Raw genomic sequence first — 18,975 nt, forward strand, 5'->3', positions numbered from 1 at the left:
AGCGAAAGAGCCAAGGGAGATGTTGCTGTGTTTGTCAATACCACACACCACCTTCTGCTCTGACCTTGGTTACTGACCTATAAGCTGTAGCCATTGAAGTTCACACGAATCACAGGATCACTATCTGCTCCCTGTACTTACCTCCATCGGATCCAATAAACTCTGAGGCACTTGCAGTCCTTATTGAACAACTTCCCCGCCCATTTATCCTAATGAATGATTTCTGTGCTCAAGCTATACTTTCCCCAGTGGTCGAGTCTTGGAGAACCTCGTGATGTCTCAGGAGCTGTGCACTTACTTTACAAAAGTATGGGAAGTCATCTGGAGGGTTTCCAGTAAACACAGTTGTGTACCAATAGCTGCAATTCTGAACCAGGGGTGTCTCCAATCAATGCCCAGAGACATTGTTCAGATGCTGGGTGGTCATTTTGCAACAACTACAGACAATGAAAGCTAGGCACTGGTGTTTCTTCCAAAAAACGCCCAGGGACATTGCTCAGATGATGGGCAGTCATTTTGCAAAAACTACAGCCAATGAAAGCCAGGCTCTGGCGCTTCTTCGCTACCATGCGACTGAAGATATGGGCAATTCCGAATCTTACGACTACCCTTTCTCCATGTTGGAGCTTGAACTGGAGCTGTCTGAGATTTGTGATACTGCACCTAGTCAAGATCTGATCCAGTACGGCATGCTTCGATATTTGCCAGCAGTGTCAAAGGAAACCCTCCTCGAATGTTTTAATTTAATATGACAAACGGGTAATTTCCCCAGTTCTTGAAGAAAGGCAATTTCAATACCTCTCCTCAAACCTGGAAAGGACCACAGATATCCCAGTAGTTACCAGAGTACTCACTTAACGAGTTGTGTGGGAAAGACCCTGGAGCGAATGGTTCACTGGCGTCTGGTCTGGGTGTTGGAAAACAAACCACTTCTTAGCCACTCTCAGTGTGCGTTCTGGAGACTTTGGTCCACTATCGAGAACCTGAGCCCACTAGAGGCGGCTATTCAACGGTCTTTCCTACGTAAACATCACTGTATTGCCATATTCTTCTTTATCAGTAATGCGTACAGCACTACTTGGAGACATATTTTACTTGTCCAACTGTGGGCTACCGCCTTATCTTCATATGGTTCTTCCCTTTTTAGGACCTGAGTTGGTGACATGCTATCAGATAGATTTGAGCAGGAGAATGGTGTCCTCAAGGCAGTATTTTAACCATAAACAATATCACATCTGCAGTAAGGAGTCCTGTATGGTGGTCCTTGTTTGTGGATGGTTTTGCTGTTTCCTGTTCCTCCTCCAATATTGTAACAGCGACCCATCAGACGCAACTTGCGGTGCAGAGGTTAGAGAAGTGGGCTGCAAAGACGGCTTTTCAGTTTTCTGCTAGTAATTGTGTGTGTGTTCATTTGAATCGTTTTTAATCGTTCTCATCGTATTGCTAATTTACCCGACTTGCATTGGAGGGACTCCGTTCTACATTTTAAACAGTGAGATTTCTGGGCCTCATTTCAAGTTATCATGGTTATCACACCTGAAGGATCCGAAAGCCAGAACCCAGAAGGGGCTGAATAACGTAAAGTGCGTTTTCCACAGGCCTTGGGGGGCAGACAGGGCACGTCTTCTCCAGTTTTATAGGGCTTTTGCGCGTTCACAGCTGGATTATGGATGCACAGTGTAGGGGTAAGTGAGGCCTTCTTACCCTTAAGGGTATTAGGCTGGCTAAGATTGCTTACAGGACCAGTCGCATACCCAGTTTCGGTGCTAAGACTGGGGAACTGGCTCTGACTTCACCCATGTACTGTACTGTTGCTCGTCCATGTCTGGAACGATTTTTCTCCAACAGTCCATGAGCCACAATGCCATTTGGGATCCACTAGCGGTGTGTGCTGGAGACACTCGGTGTGGAGCAAGTACAACCCCAAATCCACAGTTTAACTGTCTGCTGCCCTTGTTTCTGCAAAGGCCCAGAGTAATTTTAAATATGGTGCATTACAGGAGAGATTGCACTCCTTCTTCTGTTTTTAATGCGATATTTTCTGACATTTTATATGAGCACTACAACTATATGGCTTTCTTCAGGATTGGTCTAAACAGGTGGACTTTGCTCGTTGCTCTGCTGTTTTCCCAGATCGTGTCCTCAAAGTTCGACTGCCTCAAGACTTTACTGTCATCGATGCAGAATTACAAGCGATCTTTTGGGCTCTGGAGCTGGTGAGACATTCTTCCAAAGCTAAACTTCTTGTCTGTTTCGATTATCTGAGTGCCATGTCTTTTGTAAGTGATCAGCCACTGACATTTCCATGCGCCTTTCTTTTAGCTCCTTTGTTGTATTACTTGTATTTTATATTATGCATAACTGCTTTTACTCTTTCACCATTGGTTTAGCGCATGTAAGATGGAGTGGTCGTGTGGTCAATTAGAGTGCATGAGTGTGCAACAATTTTAGAGGTTTGATTCACGTTCGTTCGTTTTAATGAGAGTAATGACGCTGATAACCTCGCCACTGAGTGTCCATAAGCTCCAAGCTCCCCAACATAAAACTGTAATGATAGTAACTAGCTCTTGTTTCTTTTAAATTATCAACTGTATTATATTATGTGTGTAATGTTGTCTATTGCTATAATGGCCGAAAGACAATAAAGTTATTGTTATTATGTTCATATGTAATCCAAACTGACACGAAAACCATTGTTTACTGGAGTCAGAATAAGCAGATGGCACCAGAGCTCCATGGTAAAAATGCAGTTAGAACATTGATATTACCCCAGTCATCATTATAACATTAATGTTGTCTATTCCTTAATGCACAGTCAAGACAGTGAAGAAGAAGCCAATTTAAACAGTATAATTTAGGCATGCACCAAATACTGGCCACAGCAAATAAAATTATATCAAAAGTTGAACCAGGTAAAGACTTCCTTTATGACAACCACTACAGTGTTATTAAATATGAATGGTAAAAGGATTTATCACATTACTGGAGCGTATCTCAAAGAGACAGAGCTCAGTATAGGCCAATTCACACTAGCTATCACAGCACTGCCACATCAGATGTATTCGTAATGTCCATCACGTTACATCAATTCAACTTGCATGCCTGACCTCAACCGTTTTTTTTTCCTTGTTTACTGCAGTCTTTGCAAAACGACTGCTAACTATTTTTATGCACACAGTGCACATACACAATGCTGTTACTTATATATGTGGATGCTGGAGACCACATTTGAATGAAAACGACAATTATCTGACTCTTGTGATTTGTAGCTTGCAGGGAGAGCTTGTATATGAGAGAAGGAAGACAAGGATGCAAAACAATGCAAAAATATAGTGTGGGTCCACAAAATGTCATTGCATGATACAGAAGATAATTTCACACACTCTACAAAAATCTTCAGGAGGAGGAATCTGCATTGTATAAATATTTTAGAAAGTAATAGCACTAGTTTTTTCATATATTACATCAAATTACACACATAATTACTAAACTGGCCACAGAATTATGAGCTGCTATCACACCTCACAGAAAATTGTTTTCTGTAAGGTTAAGTTTAGTTGCCAGTCCAGTGCAAATTTTTGTGCGATAGTCATATCTTCCTCAATACCTTGCCCTTCAAGATGTATACGTTTTTAGTACCTTTTGTATTAGGTTTTTGATATTTCGAGTGTCTTATTTGTACTGGGATTAGATAGTGAAACCTCATATACATTGACCACTGGTGCTTGCAAAACTATTTGACACACAATCCAGGCAGCTGCATAACAATAAATAAGTCTGTCACAAATAAACAAACAGTTCCAATATGTTACTTGATGTATACCTTCAAAAGATAACTTGTCACTGTTGCAATGTCTGAATGTTTCTGTCACCTTTTTTTATCAAGCATTACAAATACCTGACAACATATAGATAAGGTCCATTTTCTTGTCAATCTGGTTCTACCCAAGGCACTTTTTTCACTTCAGGTTGGAGCCATGTTGCAATCTATTTCACTCTAAAATATATAATATGGTACTGGTATGTTTAAAAATCCTCTAAAATCCACTTTTAAAAATGTAAAGTACACTAATGCTGTACAGTTCAGACTGCTGCCTCACAGTTTCAATTAATCTTCTGCCATTAAGTATAAAATTATAAATTTTAACAAAAGAAACAATGAAATGAAAGAATTTGTAACACATAACAAAAATAACAAATGATGAAGTATTAGAAAAACAACTGATATCAACTGTGAAAAGCACAATGAAACAAAGTATGAAGATGCGTAGATACGATCAAGGCTGTGTATCAGGAGGGAATGAGCTTGGGGTCACGTGATCAACAATGTATGAAAACGTCAGCCATCAAAACTTTCTTTCCTACAATTCTTGACAGTACTGTGACATGATGTGATGACCAGTGTGAATGCTGACATTTGAAATGCATTGCGAAGTGCTTTAATGGGACGTAACGTGATGTTACAGCCAGACTGAATTGGCTTTATTCGGGTACATTTGACCAGAATGGTTATGTATGTGCATGTTTCGACATATCACATTGAGGCCAATTCATATTGACTGTTACATCACACACATCCCATCCATCAAAATATTCCGGAATGTATTTCAAACAGCTGCATCCACGCATACTGCCACATCACATTACATCACAGCACTCTCAATGTTTCTCGGGAAGAATGTTTTGACAGCTGATATCATTATCCATTGTTGACCACGTGACCCCAAGCTCATTTCCTCTCGATACGCGCGCTCATCCTCCAACTTTGCTTTGTCTTGTTTTTCGTGCTTGATATCAGTTGTTTTTCCGAGTCTTCGTAATTCGAGTATTTGTTGTAAATTGTTTAGCTTCGTTATTCCTTTTGTTAAAATCTATAATAAAATATTAATTGAAGCAGTCTGAATTGTACGACATGAGAGAGAGGAGGTACTCAAATCTGTTAGGAAAGAAGAAGTGTGGTACATACATATTAAACTTTCCCACATAGTGTTGTAATTATCATGTGTCAGACATGGATTTTCAGCAGTACTTGTAAATTACGTTACCTTTACAACATTTATAAAATGGATTTTAATATTTTACAATTAAATGGATTGCAATAGGGCCGTCGTTTTAAGTGAAAAAGGTACTTTTGGTAGAAACACATTGATTAGTAAGTGACAGTTATTTGCATGTTGTCAGGCATTTGTAATGTTTGATAAAGAAATCTTGAAAGGGGGGGGGGGGGAGAAGGATATTGGTTGAGATACGTCTACTGCACAAAAATTTGCCCTGGAATGACAACTAAACTTAAATGAACCCATTATTTATGGGGTGTGATAGCAGTGTGTAATACTGTCTTCCTTTTAGAAATTCTGGGAGCAATTTGACACAACAAATGAAAAAGTTGGTGCTTCTATCTTCTAAAATAATTATTAATGCAGATTCCTCTTTCTATAGCTCCTTGTAGTGTGTGTGAAATTCCCTTCTGGACCATGTAATGTTTTTATTTTCCGGAACCACACTCTTTTTTGCGTTGTTTCGCACTTCTGTCTTCCTCTTGTAATATACAGGCTGTTTCTGCAATCAGTGAACCATATGAGTCAGATAAATATCATTTTCGTGTAAGTATTAACTGCAACATCCCATTATATAATGGTACCACGTAGATGGACGGGACGGGTGTGATGTGACATCAGTGTGTCCTGCCCGCCCAAAAACAGTTAATAATCATATTTCGAAGACCACAGCTCCCCCGTGAGAACGGTTGAGGACAGCAATACGAGTTGAGATCGCGTGACCTGAATTGACTTATTGTGACGTGACGTGACTCGACGGACAGTGGGAATACACTCTGACGTGACAACCTTCGTGAATTGACCTTTAATGAATAATTTCAGTTTTGTTTTAGATAACTGTATCAGAATAGGTGGTTATCATAACAGGTGGATATCATACGAAACCTAATAAACAGAGTCTGCACCACAGTCTAACATAGACTGTGGTCTGCACTCCTTGGACGAAGTGACACTGCCGTCACATTTATGTTAGACTGTGCTGCCGTCTTGCTGCCAACACGCATTTCGATGCAGAATATCTTCCCCGTAGGCCGTAAGTGGTTTGGAGCTAAACAAAATTTAAAACCGTATAAATATTGAAAATGACAAGTACAAGTGCAGGGAGTGGGCGTATAAGTTGTTTAATTGTTTTACCAAGTTGTGCAGGAGGTATTGCCATATTTTGGTTATTTGTTCAAGTGAAACTTACTGCTCAACCGAACTGAACAATATGTGATATTGCAACTTGGTGTTTTAGCGAATATATGTTTGTAAATGTTTATGTGTTTATAGACCTGATGTGTTCTTATACATAATAGTTTGTGCACCTATATTAAACGCCATCAAGTATTACACGATATAATGGAACTGTTGATACGAGTTGCAGTATGTCCTGTAGCATAGCGTGGCAAGACTACAGTAATTTGTATTGGAATACATATCGTCATCTTACCTATTTAATTGATCATTGAACTTAATTAGGGAATATGTATTCAAACCATAACAGCTAAACTTAACATGAAGCTAAACTCAAGAAGGAAAAACCAAATTGGGTTCCAGAAAAGTGGATCTTGTAATAATTATTCTTATTCGGCGCCAACAATATAGAAGAAATTTAGAAAAGATATCAAAATTAGTGAAAAATTCAATCGATGCATGCACCATTGGCCATCTATGAGGGTTTTTTTTTTTTTTTCCCCAGGTTTTGTAGTTCACATAGTTCCGATGAGTCCATTGATGCCACCTTTAGTCAGATCATAAAAATAATAAATAAAATAAAAATAAATTTATACCTTTCCAGTTTAAGGATCAGCCACCTTAGAAGTGTATATAAAAGAATCAAAAATAACAACTTTTGACTTGTTTGGTCTGTATGAAAGTAAAGTTCGCGTTGAACCATACATTCTCTGTATGTACTGTGTTAAGAGAAAACTGTAAGGGATCTCAGTTTTACTTTTCTTCAAAGTTCCTACATCCATATGTGATGAAGCTCATTTACAAGCGAATTTGAACCGAACCATTTGTCTGTAGTGATATTTCAATGTCAGTCTTAATTACTGATTGTGATAGATCACTTTCTCACGTGGAGAAATGTTGTCTATCTCTGTCTTTCCTTGAATGAATGAAGGCACTGTTTAAGTATGAAGTTTTGACATATAACATTTATTCTATACCTTATAAGACCAGAAATCTACATACACTATTAAAAGGTAAAAGTGTTTTGTGAACACGCACACACACACTACAGCCTTGAAAATAACTGTTGATGTTAGAGACTGCATCATTTTGCATTTCCCCCCCTGTCAGATCAGTTTTCAAATTATACTGTTCCTGAAATAAACAACAACATTTTCTTTATCGTAGTGCCACTAAAAATGACCATTTCAGAGTAAAAATTATGATTTGTTGCTAGATTTGAAGATTGCTGTAAATATGAGTGAGCATATAGTGGTTCTCACATGAAGACCATATTTTTATGTGAAAATTGACTTCTTCAAGAGAGAGTAACTCGCATTTGATCATTCACAGTCCAGGAACCTGCAGCGCAATGTTATTTTGTTGCATTCTGGTATTAAGTAGCTCTTCCATTCTACATTAGATGTTACCTCTGCTGTAAGAGTAGCAGTCACTATCGTGGGAATTGCTCTGAGTTTCTCCATCAGATGTTACCAGTGCTGTAAAAGTAGCAGTCAGTGTGATGTGAATTTTCCACATTTAGGCCTTCTTCACCTCTTGTAGTGCCTCTCATCATTATCTTCTGTTTCCTGCTCGGAATCAGTGTCATCATTTTATCTTCTAGAGTCTGGGTCAATATAACTGTCACACAAAACTTCATTTATTTTACAGTAGGCTAATGACTTCTATGTTAGGAATCTCCACTTGCAACTGAATAATGGTAATATTTGTTTTACTGGATGTGTTTTGCCTTAATTTATGGAGCCATTATCAGTGGCTGTTTACACTGATTGATGTTACTTCATTAATAATTTTTCCATATGTTTTTAATAGTTCAGTGTATATGTTCTTGTTCAATCTGTCCTGAATGTGTGTATGGAACAGCACTGTCTATAGTAACAATATTACATTAATTCATAATATACACAAAATATAGATAAATATCTCGGGGTAATGGAAGCGTCCGATTCCACCCCTCTGCTTTGATCAGTGACGTCACCAGTATGGCGGAAACAACCTTTCACAACAACTGCCATACCGCTCCTTTGACGTCATCATGTACACATGACAACAAACACGAAATAGATCGAAAAACCACCAAACTCACTCACTCTCTCTCTCTCTCTCTCTCTCTCTCTCTCTCTCTCTCTCTCTCTCTCTCTCTCTCTCTCTCCCCCCCCCCCCCTTCTCCCCCCCCTCCCCTGCGTGCGTGCAAACAAACAAAAATATACAAACCAACAGAAAAAACTACAACCAAATAAAACTTCCACCCCCCCCCTCCCCCCCACAAGCCACAGCCACTGCCCCCCACTCAACACCTAACTAACCCACAACCTTCGGCCTATACATCCTACTAACCACCGATAAAAAAACACTAAAAATACAATAGCCCTCAGGGACGCTCTGCCGCCAACAGTACTCATCTAGATGAGACTGAAGGTTAGAAGAGCGCCTCTTCCCCCTCCCAATCGCTGACTTAACGGCTGCCCAAAACCCTTCTATAGTATTTATTCGTACGGGCCCCCGTCACATAATTCTTAAACTCAACACTGTGGTTCACTGCTAAATGATTGTACCCCTGCTGACCCAACCCCCTATAAGAAGAAAATGCGTCTGAAACTATAGTGGTACCTTCTTTAATAAAATCCTCAATCAATCCCACTAATTCCCTTTTTGTCCGGCCCTCCAAAACCCTAAATACCCATTCTGAAAACCCCCGATACCACAGCCCCCCCACACCCATAAATCAACCAAAGACTTACCCCTCCTATACTTTCTCTTCCCAAACTGTGACTCATGAATCTTCACAACACCAGGCCCACGCAACGTACCCCTGTACTTAATATGTTCAGAACACACCTGACGACAATAAGAATACCAATCAAGCACCGTTCTCTCACTCGCACCCACCTCATGCGCAGAGAAACTGTGAGAGGATTTATAACAAAAATGATACGTCATTAACACAATTTCTCGCATGCCCAACCTAGACTTCTTGAACCAGGAACCTCGCCTAATGGAGCGCCATAAGTTATCCTTACGACACCCCTGGTCCGAGACGCCGGAACTTTAGTAAGCCTCATTTCTTCATGACACACTGAACACTTCACAACTTCAGCCAATAGGCCGAATAGCTGAAGAAATTTTACTAGAGGTAATGCACTCTCCCCCATTATCGTCGACAACCGAAAACTGTTGACCTTGTCAGTCATATCCGTACCTACCAAGGACATAAACAAAACAATTTACCAAAGTTCACACACGACGAACAGAAAAAAAACCTACAATAATGTTGAAATAACAAAACCAAAATCGCTGAAAAATATTCCGCTGAAAGCACAGTCACCACCGATACCACACACGTGCAATGCTACCATGCAAATGAACCCCATACAGCACATGACACGCTACCTATAAATACACCACCAGAGAGAACCACCGACCGCAACAATATGCCACCTATAAACATGCCACACATGCAAACTAAACCAAAAAATCACCTTACACACAACACATAAACACACCACCAGAGAGCACCACCGATCCATCAAAACTACACCTACAAACACGCCACTCTCACAAACTAAAGTCCATGACGTCAGGCGCCACAACAGCCTTACGTCATAGGTCAAAGCTGACGGGTGGAATTGGACGCTTCCATTGAACCAGTATCTCTCAAGAACCATAACTGCTTAATTAGTGCATCAGTCAGTGTCAGGTTGACCAATTTTAACAACTATCCCCACCTCACTACCCCAGATTTGGCAAATGATATTTTGATGTCAAGAAAATCCTGTTGTACTTTGCTGAGCAAAAGTTACAGCTTTAAACACAATTGCAAAGTACTCTGTTCCACAGGTTATCTTAAAAATTGTTCCCATTATTTTGTGTTAGCTTGTAAATTCAACTCAATCTATCGTAAGCAAGGTTTCGTTGATGATTCTGGAGCTCTCTAAGAGCACCAACTTGAATTTGTCTACTACAGCTGTTTCCTCTTGCACTCTGAAGGGAGAGATAGCAATGCATGTCCACCCACAGTTGGGGAACATTCCCAAGCTACTCAAGCCTGTTATTGGGTTGCTAAAAAGATGTTTCCAAGCCACACAGATGAATTGCCTAATGAATCCAGAGCTGGACCTATATTGTCAGAATAACAATTTTAGCATTTTAAATTTTACCTCACTCTTTTGAATGAGTACATTTGGGGAACTAAAATGTTAATCCAAAGAGAATGCTTCAGGAATTGACAGGTTTCAAGAGTAAATTTTCATAGATCCAGGTATACCTACCGGGAAAAATAAACATCAAGGGTCACAAGTATGGCTGAAACTAATCAAAGCATCATGTTCTTCAAGTGAAATTTCACAAACCTTACCAAAGCAGCAGTTTTTTTTTTTTCATAAATGCAGGCAGTATACTGACCTGACTGTAAAACTGTAGCTTCAAGTTATTGCGTCTGAAACTATAGTGGTACCCTCTTTAATAAAATCCTCAATCAATCCCACTAATTTCCTTTTTGTCCGGCCCTCCAAAACCCTAAATACCCATTCTGAAAACCCCCGATACCACAGCCCCCCACACCCATAAATCAACCAAAGACTTAAGACAGAGTCTTAAATGTTGGCAAACAAAAAACAGCAAGTCTTCCGGGAATTCATGTAATTTGAATCAGTTGGAAGAAACACATGATTTTTGTCTTGTTATAGTGACTTTAAGTACAGAAGAAAACCACCTCCTTGCCCAGTCCCAGACAATTCTGAGACTTGTCAACAAAAATAAATTTGGTTTTTGTCAAGTTTAGGTGGTAAAATGCGTATAGATCAAATTTGGATTTCCATTGGCTGTTGCAAGGTAGCCCTTGCAGCCAGCAGTGTGGGAGTTCCTCCAATCTCATGACAAGCTGATTTACTATGGCTGGTACCAGAGGTTCCGTTGAGCTTTAATACCAGTATTTTAGTGATAATTGCATATACAAATAGAATTTTTGAAGTTTTTGTAGTGGGCAGCAAATCTATCACAAAAATGAACAATGTTTTGCATTTCAGTGATCATCTGTTTCATGAAGTTGACACATTTTGTTGTACCTTCTGTCACTTACAATGCAGGTGCTTCGTCACTATACTGTGTGTTTATTTGCAACAAAATGACTCGCTGTGAAGTACTTATTAGCTTGACTCTTTTGCCCATGAAAACATTGCACTGAATCCTGAAAATTGAATATTTTTTGCAAAATCTAATGGCACAGTTACTTCACTAGATTTCAGGCTTTCTTTTATAGGTTAAGGGTGCCTTCTTTTTTATTTTTATTTTAATGAAATGAAGACCTGTCAAGTTGGAGGTTATTTTGGATGATCTTAATTTTAAATTTTCAATTATATTTGCTTTCTTTTCCCCCCTGGCGTAGCCAAAATACTGGTGCCATTTTTCAATTTTCATGTTTTTTCACCGTTCTCTAAGGAACACCAAACTGATCGTCTACATCTACATACATGTTCCACAAGCTGGTGTGCGGTGCGTTATGGGGGGAACCCAGTACAGTGCCCACAGAATAATGTGGCCGGTGGACGTTAAGTTGTCAGCACACACATGTGTGTTTGTGTGCAGGGAGGAGGGGGGGGGGGGGGTTATGGAGGCGGTTGCGGTCAGATACTGTAAGGGAAATGTGGTGTGCTGGAGAGGAAGTGCCTTTCTAAACTGAAGCCTATGTTCAACTTTCTTTGTGTGTGTGTGTGTGTGTGTGTGTGTGTGTGTAAATATTAAGTGGAGCCCCTCCATGCCCACATTCGCACAGTGACCATCCAAAAAGATCTAGTGCCACCTCTGCTTTGGTTAGTATCTAAGAAGAATTCCACTGAAAATGCAACAAAAGCAATGATTTAGTTTTGCCTCTCTTGTTAACCATTTGTAACTTTCAGAGAAGTGTTGTGAGTGGAGAATTGTGATTGACATCTACACTTTTCTTTTTGCTGTGTTAAAATTTGCTTCTTTTGTCAAAATACAGCAGAATGTATACAGCTCCACCCAACCAACATGTTATACAGACGCAATTCGAGAGAATTCTGTAACAGTGGTTTATTAAATTAAGTGAGGAACTGAGGACGAGTAAGGTCAGTAGCTTATGAAGAAGTATATTCACGGTATAAAAGTAAACATGTAATGTCTTCATTTATGCTGTTCCAAAATTACATCATGTCTCATTTCACTAGTCATTGATGTCCCTTCAAAACTACAATCTTTCTTCAAAAGAGGTTTTAGCTAGTGGAGTAACATGGTAGGTAATGAAGTTTCACATAATAACGATGCGGCAAAATACTCTCCTCTTTGCGTGCTATCATTTGCCAGAATCTCATATTGATATCTCAAACCATTTATGAAATATGAGAAATGTTATGGACATTTCACTCTGGCCTCATCGCTGGTAGGCACGATCGCAAACTAGTGTGTTACATTGGATCAATTTTCTTGAGCTTGGTGCTATGTAGACCTCCACCCAACTCTAAGCAAAAATACAATATGTGAGCTAAATTTTATGTGCAGCAATGTGTGATGTAATATGCATCAGACGCAAAATCATAGTGACCCCTATTTTTCATTTTAAACTTTTTCAAATGTCGCGCAGTGTCTTACTTAATTGCATATATTACAATAACTGTAACCATTAACGAAATGATGAGCACCTGATCATCAAGCTGACACATAAAGCTATGCATAACGCAAAAATGAAATTTTTTTACTGAATAGTTTCTGCAAAATCATTTGAGAAAGATTTTAGGGTGTGCGCCTCGATTCTCACATTGCAGTGCGTCGGAAACAGGCTGAAAGTGGACAATGTCAACCTCCCTTTCTGAAGAAACGAATGAATTCACCCAGCACTTGGGACAAAAATTGGTCACCACACATCTGCCACCATATTCTGCACAGACTATATCACTAGTAGTTATTTTCTTTCCTGTTCCACTTGCAAATAGAGCAAGGGGAATATAACTGTTTATATGCCTCCATATAGGCCCTAATTTGTCGTATCTTATCTTCGTGATCCATACGCGACATGTATGAGGGTCATTTTTAAAGTAAGTACCGAAAGCGCATCATGTCACATGACGTCCATTCACAGTCGGCCACTCTAGGCTAGTCTCTCATTATGCCACCATTACGTTTCACATATCTGCTGCTGTTGGTTGTATGGTTATATTGTTTTGTTTGTCACCATGTTGATGAGTAATCCAACTGAATGTGGAGTGCGCTCAGACATTTGGTTCGTAAATGCAAAACAAGTTGGTCCTGCTGAATGATGGAAATGTGCATAAATGGCATGGGCAGTTTCATGAAGGGCAGACAGATGTTCATGATGAGCGATCTGGATGGCCTACTGTCATGAATGAAGACTTGACACAAAAAGTTGATGCAATTCGCCAAAACAGGCGCTTCGCTATTGACAAGCTGTATCAGAAATTTCCACAAATATCAAGAGCAATAGTTTCTCATTGATACTTACTAAAAAAAAAAGTGTGCGAGATGGATGCCGATAATGTTTTTGGAGTGCTATCACAAGAATGGTGACAAGTTCTTGAGTCACATTGTGTTGTGACGTGATGAAGTGTGGTTTGTGCACTACACTCCAGGGAATAAATGTCAATCCAGTGAGCTGCATCATTCAAACCCTCTGCCGAAACCTCGGAAAATTATGGCCACAGTTTTTTTTTTCAACGGGAAAGACATCCTTCTGCTTGACTACTTGCCAAGAGGAACGACAATAAATGCTAAGTGGTACTGCGAAACTTAGGAGCGCTACGGTACTCAAAATCACTAGTGGGGGCTGCTCTCTAACACCATTGTTCCGCTTCATGACAGTCGTCGGCCTCACGTTGCAGCAAAGATGCAACTGCACAAGTTTCATTTTGGAATTACTGGATCTTTCACCATACAGCCCTGACTTCACCATCAGACTTGTATCTGTTTCCAAAACTGAAGGAATTTCTCAGTGGGAAGTGCTTGGAAAATGATGGCATGTTGAAAGAAAGTGTTACTAACTGGTTGAACGGTCAGGTGGCAGAGTTCTTTATGCTGGGATCCAAAAGCTGGTACCAGAATTTGAGAAATGTTTAAATGTTCATGGTGACTATGTTTAAAAGTGGAAAAACTGTGCATACTGTAGTCTGTGATACAATTTATGTTCATAAATAAAGTTTTCCTTACTCCATTACAAATTGGTTCTTACTTTAAAAATGACCCTCGTATGTTGGCAGCAGCAGAATCGTTCTGCAATCAGCTTCAAATGCTGGTTCTCTACATTTTTTCAATAGTGTTCCTTGAAAAGAACAGCGCCTTCTCTCGAGGGATTTCCATTTGAGTTCTTGAAGCATCTCCATAACGCTTCTGTGTTGTTTGAATGTTTTGGTAACAAATCTAGCAGCCTGCCTCTGAATTGCTTTGATGTCTTCCTTTAATCGGGCTCGGTATGGATACCAAACCTCGAGCAGTGCTCAAGAATAGGTCAGACTACGACCCAATATGCTGTCTCCTTTACAGATAAATCACACTTTCATAACATTCTCCCAATAAACCAAAGTTGACCATTCACCTTCCCTATTACAATCATCGCATGCTTTTCTCATTTTGTATTACATTGCATCGTTGTGCCCAGATATTTAAATGACATGACTGTGTCAAACAGGACACTACCAATGCTGTACTTGAACATTATGGTTTTTTTTGTTACTCATCTGCATTCATTTACATTTTTCTACATTTAGAGCTAGCTGCAATTCATCATACCAACTAGAAATTTTTATCTAAGTCACCTTGCATCCTTGTATAGTCATTCAACTTCACTGCCTTACCATACACAAGCATTATTAGCAATCATAGATTGCGGTCCACTCTGTTCACCAAATCATTTATGTACATAGACTGTTACAGTGGTCCTATCACACTGCCCTGGGGCACTCTAAACGATACCCTTATCTCTAATGAACAGCTGCCGTTAAGGACAATAATGAACAGCTGCCGTTAAGGACAATGCACTGGCTTCTATTACTAAAGAAATCTTTGAGTGACTCGCATATCTGGGAATCTATTCCATATACTCTTACATTTGTTAACAATCTGACATGAGCACCATGTCAAATGCTTTTCAGAATCTAGGAATATGGAATCTGTCTGTTCCCCTTTGTCCATAGTTCCAAGTGTATTGTGAGAAAAGGGCAAGCTGAGTTTCAAACAAATGATACGTTCCAAACCTGTGCTGATTTGTTAACATAAGCTTCTTGGTCTCTAGAAAATTTATTATATTGTCCCATAGAGGAAGGTGTAAGTGGATGAATGACGAACACTAACTTCACTTAACGAAGGTTTATTCAGCACTTACACGTGCAAGAGCGCAAAGCGAACTGCCTCCGGCCAGAACACATACGGTATATATACAGCTACAGAACATTCCAGTACAGTGATTCTTGCTATTTGTGGACACTTCTAGAATGTACTCGAACGGAATATAGAAATTAAAATTTTACAGTTCAGGTGAGTTTAGGACTCTCAACCCTCCATGCAACAATCTTGTATCATAACCACTACACTATGGCAACTGCACTACTTGGCTTCTTTAGAGACAATATTTGAACGGTCTGTTTGGTGCCAATGTTAAGAAAAAAATTAATTATGTTGTTGAAAGAAAACTTATGTTAAACTGACACATTCCACTTAATTATGAAATGTCGTATTCATGATATATGGAATAACTATTAATGTAATCTAATGACCCTTTGAACATGCCGTATAGAGTTTTTGGGATTACCAATAGTGAAGATGGCGAAGACCGCTATTCCAAGTATATACAATTTGACGACCGTGACCTTTCTCATTACACCCACAAACAAGCAAAAGCAACATGCTAAATATTTAACTGCAGCAGTAGATTTATACTAATGGGACAACTGAGGCAAGTACAGGGTTTTGGACATGGACAAACTAAATATACAACAATAAGAATTACACCACCATTCCAAAATGAATTTTAACCCAAAAATCAAGTCACTTGACCTATATTGTTCAAACAGTGTCCACAATACCAGAAAACCACTACTAACAGAAGCAACTGTCATCATAAACAAACCAGACCAAAATGAATATATCACACTTCACTATAGCCACTACGGTAAACAGCTAAATATGAACTACTACGAAACCAAACCACAAAATCATGAACATCTCCAAAATAAATTTCGATAACCACATCTCAAAGAAAATTATGTACTACCACACTACACTTCTTACAATAAAGAACAATGAAAACATAAAAGCTGACAAAAATATTTAGGCTGCCACATCATTTCCACACAAAAAAAAGAGAAGAAATGTAGTGAACCAGGAACAACTCCTAATAACGTCGAGGTATTGTCTTGCCACAGCACCATTACTCTTCCCTGGTTCGCTAAGCATCGGCTTCGCTAGTGTTACACAATGCAACATAGTTATGATGTAGGTCAAAGCCGATGGGTGGTATAGCAACTTTCAGTTGTTTTTGACCAAGTCAAACATGTTTGCCAACATTTCTCAATTTACTTGATACAATGTGGTCAATTGGATTCAAACCTTTGAACATATGCTGATCCTTTATAGAAAATATATTCTGCATAGCCCATGTTTTGAAAGTAGCTTGCCTTCTATTAATTAAGAATATGCCCTTGTGGGGGGGGGGGGGGGGGGGGGCAGGAGAACACAGACTTACACCACAGTCACAGTGTGGACACTTTAATTGTTCCAAGATGACTGGTTTCAACAGTCTTATGCTGCCATCATCTGATCTAAGGGGAGAACATGAAGGTATTTGGGGGACGGGGAGGGGGGGGGCTGCAGTAAATTTCACCGATTATATAAAATACAAAATTTCACATACCTTATGGAACTTGTTATGAAATTCTCACTGTCAGTAAACACACAGTGTGTAATAACTACAAATTTTATATGGAGCATACGCCCATGCTAATTTTAATATGTATTGTCAGGTGGCATTCCTGATTGTTGTATTGGGCACTTTGAAAAATGTACCTTCATTTCTCATGTACCACTATTCATTGCTTGTAACCATGGCATGTTATTATTTAGCTTGCACTACATATGCCATCCAGTGGGGAGATAGGTAACTTTTTAGTGAATGTGCCACCTTTTGAGGTTAACACTCCATTGGCACAGTAGAGCTCTACGGCAAGCTTGGGAGAGTCACAATCATCATTGATATGTATGGATGGTATGTGGATTTTATCAGCTGTGTGCAGTTTACCAACTGGTTTTTTTTATCGAGATATGTGTACGTCTAGAGTGCCCTTTATGCTTTGATGTATGTAATGTAACATGACAGTGTTATAGCAGGTTTCATAAGGTACATGAAATTTTATATTTTTTATGATTCAATGAAATTAATTGTACACCCCCCCCCCCCCCTTCCTTGGTCCCCTCTACCCTCATTATCTTTATAGTTTCCCCTTAGTGATGGCAGTGTAAGACTGTTGAAACTGGTTATATTGTAGTAATAGAACTGTTGACAGTTCTATCGTTGGGTACAAAGTGTGTGCTTCATTTCCAGCCATACAAATTGCTCCATGGCACAGCATGTGTCCCTAACAAAATATGCTCTTTAGTTGATACCTTATTGACATTGTAATTTTTATTGTCATGTAAGTTACATTTGAACTCTGTACAGCTTGACACATTCCACATCCTTGTAATTCACTCACTACCAGAATCTATGGAATGCAAAATAAGTAAAGAAGTATAAAGTAGGGGGTGTCAATCATCTTGATGGCATCACGGGTCAAAGCAGATGGGTGGTACTGCAATCTTCGTTTTTGCCCTGGAATAGTCCTTCAGCTGTTTGCTGCATTCAAATTGAAATATAGTACCAATTAGAGCCTGAGAAAAAGAAAGGAAAAATAACTAAAACCCTAATATTGTGAAATTCGTCATCACAGAATCTCATGACAAACATCTCCCTTCTCATTTATTTGGTCTTTTTTTGTGACCAGGCAGCTAAACTCATGTTCACTACAAAGCTAAAGATATTGATTTGGCAGATTTCTAAAAAGTATAATGTGACAGTATTGTAGGCTTATCTTATAATGCTAGATAATAATAATTGAGCATAATTTCATGAAAAAGAAAGTAATCCTTAAATAGACAACGAAGTCCACTTATTTTGCCAGTTAGGACAATGTGAATGCGAACTTCAAATTAGTTGTCATGCACTTCCGTTATGGAACTACTGAGACAGTAGTATGTCTTTTCATGTAGATAGCTGACTGCAGTGTTGCCAAATGTCTGGTTTTTAAATAAAAACTATGGTATCTGGTCGAATGTCCCGGCCAGACATCAAAAGTCTGGTTTTCAGACCCTCTTAAATTAGGCTAAATTCATATTTACAAATTTTTTTTTTTTACAGAAGTCAGATAATAAAAATGACAACAGTTAAACTTTTCAATTTGATTATTCTTTGGTTTCAGTATTTTGTATCAGATTGTGTCACAACTTGGGAGCATTGTGGACTCGCCACAATGAATTCCAATGTATCTTCGTATAAGTTGGTGCACTCATTTGTTTGACAAGAGAAATGACATCTCATGTTTGCTGCATGTAACCAAACTCCCACTGAAAAGTACACAAAGAGAAAGGGCACATCCTTAGGAGGGGACAGGATGACTCTGGAAAATTTTGCAGCTGTCTCATTGACATGTCATGTCAGTTGAGTGTAAACACAAAACCTCTGCTTGTT

The 18,975-nt window shown here is 39.1% G+C and overlaps 1 protein-coding gene across 5 annotated transcripts in view; it reads left to right on the forward strand.

Annotated features, from left to right (window-relative positions):
- Nucleotides 1-6,009: 6,009 nt before the first annotated feature.
- LOC124613648 (glutamine amidotransferase-like class 1 domain-containing protein 1) overlaps nucleotides 6,010-18,975 on the forward strand; it is a 92,467-nt gene continuing 79,501 nt past the window's right edge. For 4 of the 5 annotated variants that reach the window (XR_006979640.1, XR_006979639.1, XM_047142388.1 and 1 more), the window contains exon 1: nucleotides 6,072-6,206. Coding sequence is in view for 3 of the 5 variants with exons in the window: in XM_047142388.1 (XP_046998344.1) it covers nucleotides 6,140-6,206 (67 nt within the window). In the remaining 2 variants the exon portion in view is untranslated. Of the gene's footprint in view, nucleotides 6,207-18,975 lie in introns of all 5 variants that reach the window. The other variant, XM_047142382.1, reaches the window with a different exon arrangement.

This window comes from Schistocerca americana, chromosome 1 (assembly GCF_021461395.2).
Source record: "Schistocerca americana isolate TAMUIC-IGC-003095 chromosome 1, iqSchAmer2.1, whole genome shotgun sequence".
NCBI classification, from domain to species: domain Eukaryota; kingdom Metazoa; phylum Arthropoda; class Insecta; order Orthoptera; family Acrididae; genus Schistocerca; species Schistocerca americana.